Below are 15,513 nucleotides of genomic sequence, written 5' to 3' on the forward strand. Positions count from 1 at the left end.
GAGACACATCCTTCCCGACTAATTGGCTGGAAATCTTTGTATGAAGCTGCTTACGACTTTAATATTCTTCTTGTGCACAAGATCATCCTTGGCAATGGAACTTGCCTCCTGCTCTCATGGCAAAGCTCTGCACAGGAAGCTGCCAGCCAACCTGACAGTGGTGTCAAGACAAAAGCCATGTTTGTACCCACGTAATTTTGAAAAATTGAGTTAGAAAGAAAGACAGGGAGAGAGGAAATAGTGATGATTTCATACAGTAATCTGAAACAAGTAGTCTTTCTGCCTTTGGGAATCACATAGGTTGGTCGTCCTGGTATGTCATTCTTGTGCAACCAATCATTACTCATCACATATAATTAAGCAGCCTACAAAACCAAACTAATACCAGAATGTATTACTGCTTTGTTATGATTACCCTAAAACTGGCTGAAAACTTTGCTTAAATTTTCTGTAAAATATTTTCTTATTGTAAGTAATCTTCTAGAGACCCTGTAAGTCTTATGTAAATACTTTTAGGTTTTTTTGTCATGTTAGAATACAATATACTTTTTCTTTTTACTTCTCTGAAATAGTTTTTCATTGTCCCTACATCTTCAAAGCTGGTAGCCTTTTAAGGGCTTTTAAGAACTGGGAAGTCTGTTTATCAGTCTTTTGAACCTTCCTGGGTAGTTTATTGCTGCACGGAGGTCTTTTTCATATTTACAAGGCATCATTGCTTATATGTATTGGGAATTCACGTGGCTGTCCTTTTCCTTTGAGTTTTACATTCCGCTGTGATAAATGTCAAGGTGAAATATGAATCCACGCAGCCAGGTGCGAGTTCTCTGTTGTTGCAGCTGTTCTGCCTAGGCTGTCCTTCCCAAGATCAAGAAAGATCCCTATATAACCTCACTATTAGTCACCTGGGGGGTGAAACAATATGTCATAACTTTGTTTCCCTCCCATTTTTAGCCCTCACAGAATTTAAGGATAAGAAGATGCTCTGCATTGGGGAAGCAGGGGGTGGGAGGTGTGAGGAAGGAGAGAGGGGTCTGGTGCAGGGCTCTTTCTGGTTATCGGTGAGAAAAGCCTGACAACAGATGGCTTAATAAGGTAAATGCTTTAATATAAGATAATAATAATGTAGAAGAATTAAGCTGGTTAATTAACATTGATAATATACAGCTGTGGGCTGGCTTCAGGGGCGGTGGGTTGGCCGATGTAGACAAGGTGGAGCTGTGGCTGGTTCTGTTAAGGGGTTGGGCAGCCAAGGAAGGGGGAGCAGCCGGGGAAGAGAGAGAACTGTGACATAATAAGAGGAGTTTATAATAGCTTGAATGACAAAAAAAGGGAGTTTTCTCTCCATGGACAGTATCTGCTCTGCAGCTCTGTCTGATGCTGCACAAATGGGGTGTGCCCAGCATCTGAAGGGATGAATGAGAAAAGTCTTTAATGTTTTAGTTTCTGGAAGAGAAAAAAATGCATTTTTGTATTTGTATTGTAGAAGTAATTGATGGGAAAAGAGAGGAGAAGAGTAGTTTCTGTCATTATTATTTTATAATCCACAAGGACAATCTTAATTTTCTTTTGCACTGAGAATATATTACAGAAAACATTGTATGGGTTTCTTAATTTATCTAGTGTACAGCTATTTAAAGTGTATTGTGACTTCAAATCATTCATGACTGTGATCAATAGATCATTTCAAAAATATTATTAAAACATTTTAAGATTGCATTGAATAACTTTAATGTTATGCTTGTGTTCCAGTTTTAGATTGAAAAGTTAAAAAGGAAAAAAACCCTGCTGTAATCTTAAATGTGTTATTTTAAAAAGTACCCAATGCTTTACAATATATGCTATTAAATGAATGTCATTTGCTCTTGCCAAATAATAGGTATTAACTACTCTTTACTTTTAAATGTTTGTAGGCAAATTTAGCCCTGCAAGAAGGAAGACTTGCAGCTGCCCAAATGGAACTGAATAATGCACAAATTCAGCTGGATGAGAAGCAGATGGAACTGGATCAAGTACAAGCCATGTATGATACTGCTATGAAAGAGAAGCAGGCTTTACTTGATGATGCTGAGGCATGCAGAAGGAAGATGAACAATGCCACAGCTCTGATTGAAGGGTTAGGTGGAGAAAAGGTACTAGTACATATGAGTATATTTCCATCACAAAGCAGGGGCTCAGTTTTGAGATTACTCCATAATGATCATTGGTAGTAGCCAAGAAATTTAAGGCATGTTAACATCTCATTATCATATGACACTTTATTTTAGTTTATAGGTATCCTTTTTGCCTGAGCTTCATGTAGCTAACAAAGTAAAACAATTTCTTGTGTTAATTTAATCATTTTGTATGTCATACATGATTTATGTCATGTCATACAGCTTGTATTGGGATAAAATTCAGATTTAGAGCCAAGGAGCCAAATTCCTTTTAGCTTTAGTAAGAAGAGAAATTAGGCTTAACCTAAGTAATTGCCCTGAAATATTTATAAGGATTACTGTTTTTTTCTTACCAAGTATACAAGAATAGGAATTTGGAGCTTGACTAATTTCCTGAATGATATTTGAAGTTCAGATTTCTACCTTTTACAGAATTATGGGTTAATTGATATCTTCTGCACTGAGTTTGAAATTTACCTTTCTTGTGCAGATTTTTCTGGCTTCAGCCTGAAGGTTTCCAGAGGAAGCAGGATACACTTCGCCCCCCCGCCTTCTCATCTGATTATTTGCTTTGATAATTCCTTTGTTGATTTCACTGAGTCAAAACTGAGTGTTGACTTGCATCCTATGAGGCCAGGACTTCAGCATTTGTTTGCATAGCTGTACTTCAAAATATATCAATCAAAAATGTTAGATGCTTTGTCATATTTTTCAGTTAACTTTTAAATTCAAGAGCAACACCAAAATAGGAAGTTACAGTGCCTTTTTGTGGGTTTTCTGAAGCCTTGTGTTATGAGGTTTTTAAGAGCAGTTATTCCATTCTACTTTTGAAAATTCAGACCAAAAAATTAAGACTATATATGGCACTTGAAGCCTTGGGCAAAACTGACACTGGGTTAAATGTGTAAATTCTAAATTTAAAACATGTAGGTCCTGGCCAAGATTGCATACAGAGTGATTGGAACAGAATAGAAATCTAGAGAGAAAGGAGTAAGTAAGACTCAAAAATAATATTCAGAAAGTCACGGAATCGTGGCATAATTGAGAATGGAAGGCATAACCGAGATTGGAAGGGACCTCTGGAGATCATCTAACCCACCTCCCTGCCACTCAAAGCAAGGTCAAATAGAGCAAGTTGCTCAGGGCATTGTCCAGTTGGGTTTTGTATATCTCCAAAGATGGAGACTCTCTTGGCAACATATTCCAGTCCTCCACTTCCTCACATTATTGTTGGTCATCCTGTCGCTTCATTCCTCCTTTAAAGCACTGACCAGTTTGGCGAGCTTGTTGACAAAGATGCTTTTTCTCCACTTGGTCAGGTGGTTGCCATCTCTTCCAAGCAAAGTTCTACTTCTGAAAAGAAAGATTTAAAGCCAAAAATACTCCTTGTTCAAAGAACAATTATTTACTAGGAAGAGATAAATTCTCGAGTAAGTTCTTCATGTTAGTTTTACACCTGCTTAATCTCACTTCTTTGTGATATTTTACATACAGCTTCGTTGGACAGCAAGCAGCAAAAACTTTCAAAATCAAATTATTGATTTAGTGGGGAATGTTCTTCTGGCCACTGGATTTCTCTCTTACTCTGGACCTTTCAATCAGGAGTATAGGAATTTGCTGCTCCAATTGTGGAAGAAAGAGATGGACAGCAGCAAGATTCTGTACAGTAATGTAAGTGTTCACCTTCTGTCCTGACCTTACTCTTTGCCTTGCAGAGAAATAAAGCGCAGAGCATTCCATTCTAGAAAAGTACGTAATTGGAAGATTATATATAAGCTGTCACGTTCCATCCAATTTTTAATAAATGAAAAATCTGAACAGTTGACAACGGAGCTTCTAAAACAATATGTTTTAAGATCCTCTTTATACTGTCTTGCATTGCAAGTTTGGTATATAGGCTGTTGCTCTGGCAGATCTGAGAGAGAGGTGCTGTTTGAGATCAGATGCTCTGGGAGGAAATTCCATAATATGGGAAACAGATTAAATTTACAAGATTAGAATAGATTTAACTTATAAGAGGTTCCATCAGGTAGTCTCAGTTTTCCCCCATAGTTGAAGGTTTTCTGCAAATACCATGTCGTCTCCATAATTTGTCATAAAGTCAAGCAAATCAGCCACATCTAGCATTTACTGAAAGTGAAAAATACATATATTGAAGAAAACACCAGTTTTAACTGTCTCCCTCAACATTTTAAGTTATCTTCTTACAAGGAATAATCTGTGAATACATGTTTGAGAATACCACCCCACATCTGGTGTTGCTGTGCCCCTATATTTTCCCAGGCAGTTGTTGAAGCAGCAGCTCCCAAGTTAGGCACTGGATGGTTCAGGGGGTTTCTCTTACTCTCAGTGCTGGAATGGAGGCATTAAGCTGATATGGCTTCATATCTGAGGATAGAACTCAGCCACCAAAGCTTTTGACAGAGCAGTCTGTGCTGCTGGAAAGGGCTGGGAGCAAATGCACAACCTGTGTACAGCTGTGGCCGTACCATTGTGAAATAGCTAAAGGTAGATTAGTGTCCCTTCTGCATCTTCTTTTCAGGTTCTTGGGGGACTTAAAACATATATTAGGGAGACCTTTTTGCCATGAGCGTTTTGTCGTGCTGTTCATCTCATAGAAGTAATCTGAGAATCTTTTTTTTGTTTGCTTATGTTAGGTAATGCATAATGGTTCTCATAACAATGATTAACCTTAACCTGACATGAACCTCACAGCCCAGCCGAATTTATGCTATGAGTTACAAAGATGAATGATTCTGACTTGCCCAGCAAAGCTCTTTGAAAGCTTCTGATGATAAATAATGTGTAAGGCCAAGACGAATTTATTAATAAGGTACCAGTAGCAGTATACGCTCAGGCAAGATTATTTACCAGTGTCGTATGGGAGTCATCCTACATACATTAATCCCAGGGAGACTCTTAAATTCAGTGTACAAAATGTTCTTCAAAGCTACTTACCTTGGGGAATAACTAGCATGTTTCTTACTATTTAAGGATAAGAACTTGGATGTCTAATGTCCTCAGAAACCAAGTCATAAAGAACTAAAATTCTGCCTCTTTGAAGATGTTCTGACAACAGTACTACTCAGCTGCATCCTTCAAAATTTGAGGAGCACTTTTTGATTGTTTCTGTGGGGTTTCTTTTTTTTTTTTTTTTTTTTTTTTCATATGGACAGGTTAGACATAAAATGCTGTAATTAACAAGTTTCAAACTATAATTACCATTCTGATTAGATAGTTTCCGTTAAGGACAGGATTGTGATTTCAATGATAGTGTATGAAAGAGAGGTTTAATTTTTTCCAATGAATTAAGTAATCACAAAAGGCGGCATATGGGCTTCTCTTGATACTTCACACCACAGGAAAGAATGCAGCTTTGCAGTTAAGCAAAAGGCTTGACATCTGCCTTACTTTGTCACAGATTAACTGGTTGTGGGTGAATGAGTCATTTAGGCGTAACAATTTAAAGAGCTGTTTAAAATTAGCTATCTATCTGTGTATTTAGGCACTTAAATTAGCTAAGTTGCAGAGTGACTGATACTTCCTGCTGCACTAAGAAAAAAATTCAAAGCTGTTTAGACCCTACCCTGCTTAAGGAGCTAAATTTGGTTTTAGGCTCCAATTACTGAAAATTTTGGCTATTAAATGCTTTACTGTCCTTTTCACAAATGGAAATTGGATTCTTAGAGTTTCTGTCTTCTCACAATAATTTGTGTTGCTTCATTTAGATTCTTCAATAATCAGAGTAGTAAAAAAATCAAAGGGGTAAAACATCTTTTGAGTCTTGCAACCGCTGGTATCACTCTCATGATTCTATCATAAGACTCACAGTATCTGAAATTTTGCTTTAGGCTTCAGATGCTGAATTATGTGATTTTTGTAGACGTCACAGGCTTTTTCTTTTTAAACATGATGTTTGTAGACAAACCTTACAAATAGAAATTCTTGAGTGAAAAATATAAGGAGCATTAAAAAAACCTCCTTCAATTATATTATTTTTAAACTCACATCATTATTAAGCTACTTTTGTAATTTGGAGAGCTTAGTTTGTGATTTTAAGTGCTGTTTTCTTCACATACACATTCCTAAGAGGCCAGTCACTGTTCATAGTGAACAAAATAAAGCAGGTTAGTTGACATGTGCAAATCAAATTTTAGAATATATGAGCTGGGAAGAGTTCTGACCATAGCAACAATAAATGTCCATGATAGTTCATGGTTATTGATCCGTAGCACATCTTTCTTCTCTGAGTCTCCCACAAGCCATCTTGTATTCATATACATACTTGGAGGGCACTTTACAACTTTACAGCAGGAAGATGTTCTTGTGACCAAGATGACCCTTTCTCTTCAGCTAGCAAGAAAAGAGTTTGCAAATACAAAAATCAGCTTGTCATTAGATATTAAACTGGCTTCAGAGTTTCTCTGGCACTCTGATGAACTTCAAAGCCTCAACAGAATTTGAATTCGCTTTCATTATCGCCCAACTTCAATGATTTAGGTACTGAACTGTAAAGAAAGGAGGCAATAAACAATAACTGCCAAATACATTCTATCATGCATTATGAACAGAATAAGAAGGAAAAAACTTCCATCAAACATTTTATTATAACTCCTCTATCTGGTACTAATTTTGTAATTACATATTTTCTATTAGGACCTGAACCTTACTGGTATGCTTGTTGACAATGCGACAGTGAGTGAATGGAACCTCCAGGGTCTTCCGAATGATGACCTTTCAATTCAGAATGGCATCATTGTCACAAAAGCATCTAGATATCCTTTGCTGATCGATCCACAAGGTCAAGGGAAGACCTGGATTAAAAATAAGGAAAAGAATAATGGACTCCAGGTAAACAGTTAATTTAATATTTTTTAATGTGCGTGTCATTTCACATCATAGGTAGCAATGCAAAGTGTTTTTTTCTGTCATCGTACTTTGGCCATGTGTATTTTAAATCTGATGTTTATGGTATATGGTTAAGCAGAAATTAAAACAAGACTGACAAAAAACCTGTGACCTATCGGTATCAGGATGAAATAGCTTGTACTGCTTTGTTGTCTTCTAGAAAGACACTTTCAAGAGCAAACTGGAATTATATGTTATGCCATATCTAGTTTTATGATGAATCTTTTAATTACTTGTCATAGAGAAAGAGAAACTTAGAGGGAAGTAAATTACTTGCAAAATTAAGACCAGACAGGATCAGGCAGTTGGTGCTGCATGGTAGTAACATTTTAGGGTAAGCATTTTAAGAGGAAAATAGGGAAAAGAAAAAGGGAGGAATCGGGAAAAGAATGGTGGCCTGTCATATAATGGAAACCTATTGATCTTTGAGGCATATCAAACACAAAGCCCAAATTCAAGATGCATCATGATTAAATGCATGTGATAAAAATATTTATTGCTTAATTTATTCACCCTTCTCACTTTCTATCTAGCAGTGCATCCTGTTTGGGATGTGGGTCTTCTATTTAATTAAGAACTTCTTTTTTTCCCCGCTTCTAATCAGCCTACCTTCTGTGCTTTTTTACATCAATAAGGATAAGGTGGGTTATGGTAAAGATCTAAACACATGATATATTTCCAGGCCAGATCGAGCATGATACTAAAGAGTTAGTTGTTAGTAAATCAAATCTGTCCTACAACTGTAGATTATCACATGAATACCATGGTATACTGTCTTCACTCAAAATGAAAGTGATGGATAAGGAAAAGAAACTGAGAACGCAGGTAAGGATGGTGACATCCAGAGAGCTGATGGCATCATGGTGATGTGACATCATGGTGATGTTATTAGCTAAATCCTTAACCTTCTAGAGCTTGATGTAGATCTGTATTTCCTAGCACTGCTAAGAAAGGCCCATCATTCAATTTCATGCCAAATCCAGTTTCTGATAATTTGAACATGCTCAAAAATGGTGTAGAAACACAGCTAGAAATGGGTAGTGTTGACTGAGAAGAGACAGAAAACTAATGCACAACTATCAAAGATGTTGGGAAAATGGAGGTCTTCATTTAAAAACATCATGAAAAGCTCTCTTAAAGCACGAGTGGTATTCACAGAAGAATTTAGGTATTTTGTGACTGTGTGAAATCTACTATCTTACAGTAGATAACACAGCATCCTCTAAATTACATCAGACTTACTTGGTGGCCAAAAATTGGATCACGAAACACTAGTGTGAGCAATCATCACAAAACAGTAGAGGGAAGGATGTATCTCATATTTCACCCTCCTTGGGAACTGCATCTCCTGCTCAGGATTTCAGAGAGCTGCTAAGCTGAGCTCAGGAGTGGCAACAGGGAACCTCCTTCAGTTAGGGACCTACACTGGCTCTTCCTGCCATGCTGTAGCCTTTTCCCCAATAACTGTCCTCCAAGCTGCACCTTCAGTTCCCTTTGTTAAGTGGCACTGAGTCTGTATTGCCCACCTCCAGGTGGTGGCTGCTCTCACCATGTGCTGGAATGCAGCTGGCAGAAGGGGACTGCGAACACACAGGTTCCATTCTCTGGTCCAGGAATTGCTTAAGGATCTTATACCATGTACTCACCAAAGCAGGGGCTGGGAGATGTAGATTAAAATACCATTTCCTCTTTCCCTACTATTCAAACACTGTAAGTGATGATGACATTTGACTGATGAGCCAGAGAAAAATGTCTGCAATGTCTACTGGGCTCGCCTTGTGGTCAGTATGTGTGAATATCCTGCCTATGAAATTTGTGAATCCGGATGGGGCTTAACTACTGAGCTGCTCTGAAAACTTAAATGGCTTTGAATGCACACGGATGCAGCCTCTAAATGCAGAGGAAGCTTTCCTGATGAAAATTCATTCAGTTATGGGCTTTTAGATGTCCTGGCTTGGGTGTCAGCTGTGTTAGAAGAATCTGAGTTCTCCCCCTGTAAAGTCCAGGAGGAACGGAGTTATGTCAAGATTCAATACTGAAGTGTTTAGATCATGCCTTTACATCTGGGATATTGTAATTTGCTATGGTCTTGATAAGGTAATATTGTTGGCCACTAAGACGCTAACTTCATCCTTCAGTTTTATTTGAACTAAAAATGTAGGCAACATGCTGTTTTGATGGATGCACATATACCTACATTATAACAGAGCTAAAAGTGCAGAGTAGTGGAACATAGTATAAATTTTTAAATATTATACTGTTCTAAGACTCTGTAATGTGCCACTAGATATTTTAATTATACCTTTTTCAAAGAGGACTCCCTGCAAGACAAGAATTTATTTTAAAAACATGTCTATCCTGGGTGTTTTTCTGGTAAAAAGTGACCCCAAAACCATGGTCTAACAGGTATCTGGAAAGACTATTCAATTATCATCTCAAATGCTTATCTTAAATATATTAAATTTAAATAAATGAAAAAGAGTCCATATGATTTTGAGGAATTTGAATGTTTTATATTGTGAAATGGGAACTGAATTGGAAACTCAACATCTGATGTGAGACCAGGACTCTTCTGTAACGTTGGTTCCCTGTCTGAACCCAATAAATATTTCTCTACTTCACGTTGGTGTTTTGAGCATAAATCCATTAATATTCAAATGTTATTAAGATACTACATTGATAGATTTGTAGATAAGTGGATAAATACATAACAATAAAGAAGTGGGATCTGATATTCTGTTAAGCTTAAAGCAAAACTTCCATTCATTTCAGCAGATGCAAGTGTTGGTCTCTAAAATGTAATCATTTGTGTAGATATCCCAGGATAAGTATATTTTTTTGAAATTTGCAATGGATTTTATGCTGTTTTCTAATGTTCTCGAAAGCATGCCACGTTGTGAACCAATCTTCCTAGGTTACAGCTATGAACCACAAGTTCTTCAGAAGTCATGTGGAAGACTGCCTGTCCCTTGGCCGACCTTTGTTAATTGAAGATGTTGGAGAGGAACTTGATCCTGCTCTAGATAACATCTTGGAAAAAAATTTCATAAAATCTGGTTCAGCCCACAAAGTAAGATGAATTGTGAACATGAAATTAAAAAAGAATAGAACAGGTGCTAGGTATCTGGTAGCCTGGATACTGTGGGATTCTGGACCTTTGTGACCCTTAGAAAGATTAGTAGTGAACGAGGTTGGGTTGATTGTTTTTTTATGCTGTAAGCAGAAAGTTTAAAAAGTGTAAATGAAAATTTTGAAAAAAGAGTTCATCTGTTTTTCACTAGATAAAATAAGTGTTTTTTTCTGAATTCAGCTTTTTAAAATTGATTAATATGTTTTATTTTCAGGTGAAAGTAGGTGACAAAGAGGTAGATCTGATGAAGGGGTTTACCCTTTACATGACAACAAAACTGGCTAATCCTGCCTATACTCCAGAAATTAGTGCAAGAACAACTGTGATTGACTTTACTGTTACTATGAAAGGGCTGGAAGATCAACTCCTTGGCCGTGTCATCCTCACAGAAAAACAGGTATCTAGTAACTTGCAATATTTGCATAGAGGGAAGGCTTGTTCAATATATGCACTATCAGTGGATGTATTCAATGTCTTGGTTGAAATTAAATGCAAGAATAAAAATGTGAATGAAAGTTTAGGTGTTTGTGCATTTGCTGAAAGAAGTGTGGAGCTTTTTTTTTTAATTGAGTGGAGGGACCTGAACATTTATTTTAAGATCTGGGCTTGGAAAGAGAAGGAAGGAAATTATTCATTAAAAATACATCACAGGCATATACATGACATACATAAAGCATATTTATTCTTTCATATATAGCAAAAGCTCCTTGTTCAGTCAGAAAACTCTTATATTTCTGAATTCCTTTTTAAACTGAGTTTGAATTACATGAAAAAATGCTTATGAACTCAAACTACTTTTGCCAGCCAAGCTCTAGTGTGCAAGGAGTTATGAGATTTTTAAGGAGCCCTGAAGACTGGCTGTCTGTGCTCTTACTAAAATTTCCATTGATTATGTGGAAGCAAATATAGGAAAGAAAATAATCTCAGGTGCTTTTCAGTAGTTTTATTACATAATATAAAATCTGAGACATCCTCCACAATAATTTAATTCTGAGATCGTTCCTGTTTCTTTTTGTGAGATCTAGTTTAACAGCCTGGTTATCCAAAAACTTAGGATTCAATTCATCATAAGCATGATGAACAAACATGTGTGTTTTACTATGGCAATCATACCAATAAATAAGTGAATGTTATGGCCCAATTACACTAAAGTGAAATATTTTCTTCCTTTCTCATTAAAGTGAAAGCACAGAAGTTGTATTTCACGTAATATTGAATGACTTATTTCAAATGGAACATTTTGTAATTGTGTCTTTGTGAAAAAAAGTAACAAAAATTAAGGTTTGGATTAGCAGAGCTGCTGTTTTCAGTAACTCAGGCAATCTTGCTCATGTGAGAGCAGTTCCCTACCTAAGGGAATTAATTCCTCCTCCTTTGACTTCCCAAAGCATGTTCTAACCTGTGTGCTTTAGTGCTGCTGTCATTTTCTCTGGCCAACACCTTTCTACTTTATTCAAACAAGAATTTGCTGAAGTGAGGACTGGAATGTAAGTGCCCTTCCTTCAGCCTGACAGTCATAACCAGAGGCTAGAAAGTCATTGTTATGCCCAAACTTCCTGTGAATTGTTCCACAAAAAATGTGAAGGCTACAATAGCTTTTGGGGAAAAGCTATCCATTACCAGGGTGCAACAAATGCTAAGGATGCAAAACTTTTAATCTTTACTCCAGTACATGTGTATTTTTGTAAGCAAAATTCAACAGCATTAGCAGGAATGGATGGAACTATCCTGACTAACTTACCCCTGATAGGAAAGACAGAGGTTTAAATCAAGATAGAAATGAAACTGGTTTCTCGTGGCCTACATATAAAACCCATGTCCACCTGCTCCCCCCTCCTCGCCCCAATATGCTTCCTTTGTGTTTGTTTTTTTTTTTTTTTTTTCCTGGACAAAACTGTTAGAGAATTCATATTGAATGTATGTAGCAACACCTAGACTGCATTTGGGGTCAAAAATATAGTGATTGAAAAATATTCGTCCAGTGCTGTGTATCAGCTGGAGTGCAAGGGTAGCTGACTGGTATCAGCACTGCTTGCTGCACAGGGACATGGTTGCAGGTGATCAAACTTCTTCCCTTTAGCAGATATGAAGAAATTGTGGTTCTGTCTCAGTAAGAAATGAGTGTCCTGGTGTAGATAGTCAGGGCTAGTGGAGCTCTGATAAATTTAGTTCAAAGAAAATCTGAGAGAATCTGAAGAACAGGTTTTCTATTACAAACAAGAAGACAAGTTTATGATCACTGAGCTAAAGTAATAAAGGAACCAAGATACTCTTAAAGATTGCTATAATGATAAATGAAATATATGATCTAAGAAGTGTTTATTCTTCTCAGATGTAAAGTTTGTTCCTGTAACTATATGAAAAAAAAAATTATCAGCATCTTTTTGTACTTTGATAATGAAGTTGCTGCCACTATTTGTGTTCAGAACAGCTATTTTTTATGTTAAATGTGGTCACAAAATCCTCTGGCAAAAAAAGCCTGGCATCTGGTACATTTGCTAAGTTTCTAAAAGATATCTTTACAGGCTTACAAATAGAATGGCTGAGGTGCCTGTTCTTAAATAAAGCATGTCCTTAAGTAGAAATTAGCCATATACTTAAATGCATGTTTGAGTGTTCTGTAGAACTACTCTTTTTCTGTAATTCAGTTTTTTTTGGTGTGTTAATAGTAAAGAAAGAGGAGAAAATACAGAAAATTGAAGCTGAATGACCAATGCTTAAGTCATTCTCCTCTTTTGGGATGCAGTTACTTCTAGCTTCCACAGAGCTACATTCTATAGCCCTAGAATATATTGCAAACAGATTTCCAAACAGGAAGTTTGTGAGAGTAAAGAAATTTGTCACCTCTTTGAAATACAGGAGAGCCTCTCCTGTATGCATAACTCTGTACATCTTCTTGACAAGAATGAAAATAAACTGAAGCCATAGGTGCAGGTAGACAACTAGACAAGTTTGACTTGATTGATTAAATAAAGTTAGCCAGCAAAGGTATACCTGAGCTGTGTTGGACTGTGCAGTACAGATGCTTCATTTTACCTGGCATTGTGTTGAGTTGTCTGTCATTGTTCCCTTGCCATTGTCTGTCTTGTAGAAATAGCTTAAAAATTTGATATGACATAGATAATAATTTTAACATTTCCTGTGTTACAAGCAGTAGTGTATCTTGCAAAGTCACAAAATCACAGAAATTAGAAATGGAAAAGGTCATCCATTCAACTTCCCTAACAATGTAAAATTAATCCATACAATTCATCTCTCAGTCCTTTGTCTAATTTAATTTTAAGTACTTAATGTAATGTGGCTTTTATCACTTCCCATTGGAAATAAGCTTTAGTGTTTTGTGCATCTTACTATGAGCAAGCTTTTCCTGGTCATTCTGGTGTGTTTTCACTTCCCAGTATGCTTCATTAATCAAATAAATACAATATACATATAAATCACTTTAGTATATAGTATTTCTGTATTTTAGAGGAAAAACCAACAAAGCCTGAAATCTATCATGCATGAAATCAGATGTTTTCTGTGTCATTATAAGGAATATTTCTTTGAATTAATCTTAACTATTCTAAGGAAAATTTCTGAATATAGGAACTGGAGGCAGAAAGAGTCAAACTGATGGAAGAAGTGACATCTAACAAGAGGAAAATGCAGGAGCTTGAAGATAATCTACTCTGCCGTCTAACCAGTACAGAGGGCTCTTTGGTTGAAGATGAGTCCCTGATAGAAGTCCTAAGAATCACGAAAACAACAGCAGAAGAGGTGAATTTTGAATGCATTGCAGATACATTTTGTAATTGTAATCTAAACATCATTTGTAGACAGATTTTTTAAATGGTTTTGTTTTTTTATCCGTTCAGAGCCACTATATAACATCTGACTTCTTAACAAATAAATAGTAGAAGTACTATCATTGTTTCTTCATGAAATGTTGGAAAATTAAACTCTTACCTGGCTACTAATTTATATTCCAGGTGTACATTGCAGGTGTAATTTGGAATCAAATCACATTGTGCTTGGTGTTTGAAAACATGAAGACACAATGTCTGTGTTGAAAAACTGACAGAGAGAAGCAAAGCTTGACTAAAAATACCATTGTGATCTTAATCAAGACCTTTCCTTTTTGCTTGTGCTGTATAAATCACAAGTGACATGACTTAATCTTCATGGTCTTTTCCATTAATTTTAAGGTCAGTGAAAAATTAAACATAGCAGCAGAGACAGAGGTGAAAATCAATACTGCACGTGAAGAGTATCGGCCTGTTGCTGGTCGTGGAAGCATCCTTTATTTCCTAATTGTGGAAATGAGCTTGGTTAATGTCATGTACCAAACATCCTTACGGCAGTTCCTTGGCATTTTTGACCTGTCAGTGGAAAGATCTCAGAAATCTCAAATCACAGCAAAAAGGATAGTATATGTAATCGAGCATCTCACCTATGAAGTCTTCAAGTACACAGTTCGAGGGCTGTATGAAAATCACAGATTCCTGTTTACATTGCTTCTGGCACTGAAGATTGACTTGCAGGCCAAGAAAATTTCACACACTGAGTTTGAGACACTGATCAAAGGTAACTTCTTTTAAAATATTCCTGTTTACATATGTCTGTGAATTGCCTAATTCAGATTTTGCTGTGCTTGCATTAACAATACGTTGTATCCAGTGGATCTAATGTTTTTTCACTGGTGAATGAAAGCATATATAGCCCAAGAAGGAATTAAGAGACAAATTTTCCAAAACAAGAGCAATATTAGATTATTTATTATCAAAATAATGCTTAGATGAAGTTATTTAACTGTTTTACATAGCAAAACAGGTAAAAAAGTCCATTACTTTGTAAGACACCCTGTAGTTTTCTTCTGCATGCCTCTTTCATGTTACCACATACCTATGTCTTTGAGGTTGGAAACAGTCAACAAAATCTCTTTTGATGGCTGATGATCAGGGATGTGAATGCATGAAGACTCTGTACTGAATTTAAGTGTCAGTATGAAAAGTGGAAATCTGTTATGTGTTGTAAAACATTGTTATATTGCATTGCATTATGCCACCACTGCATGTCACTACTCAAACACTATGACAAAGAAAAATTTTAGCATGGTTTGTAAAACTCAATGGGAGTGGACCCCACTGTCTCCAAGATACACAGGTGCAATCAGGTACTGAAGTAAGTAGAGTCAGGTACTTGCCATCCAGGTATCTCTGTTTTGCAAACACTGATTTCATGTTCAGCTGTAACTCAGCTTTGTTAGAGGTGCAAACGGGAATGCTGTGGTGCTTGAGCTAAGAGGCTATTGGAGTTGCACAGTCCTGGAAATGAATGCAA

General features: G+C 36.6%; 1 protein-coding gene across 1 annotated transcript in view; it reads left to right on the forward strand.

Annotated features, from left to right (window-relative positions):
• Nucleotides 1-15,513, forward strand: part of LOC308060176 (dynein axonemal heavy chain 5-like) — a 177,840-nt gene that overhangs the window by 115,462 nt on the left and 46,865 nt on the right. The window contains exons 58-64 of the mRNA XM_080378560.1: nucleotides 1,911-2,129; nucleotides 3,648-3,824; nucleotides 6,810-7,004; nucleotides 9,976-10,131; nucleotides 10,406-10,588; nucleotides 13,780-13,950; nucleotides 14,379-14,757. Coding sequence (XP_080234686.1) covers nucleotides 1,911-2,129; nucleotides 3,648-3,824; nucleotides 6,810-7,004; nucleotides 9,976-10,131; nucleotides 10,406-10,588; nucleotides 13,780-13,950; nucleotides 14,379-14,757 — 1,480 coding nt within the window. The remainder of the gene's footprint in view (nucleotides 1-1,910; nucleotides 2,130-3,647; nucleotides 3,825-6,809; nucleotides 7,005-9,975; nucleotides 10,132-10,405; nucleotides 10,589-13,779; nucleotides 13,951-14,378; nucleotides 14,758-15,513) is intronic.

This window comes from Falco punctatus, assembly GCF_963210335.1.
Source record: "Falco punctatus genome assembly, chromosome: 3".
NCBI lineage: Eukaryota > Metazoa > Chordata > Aves > Falconiformes > Falconidae > Falco > Falco punctatus.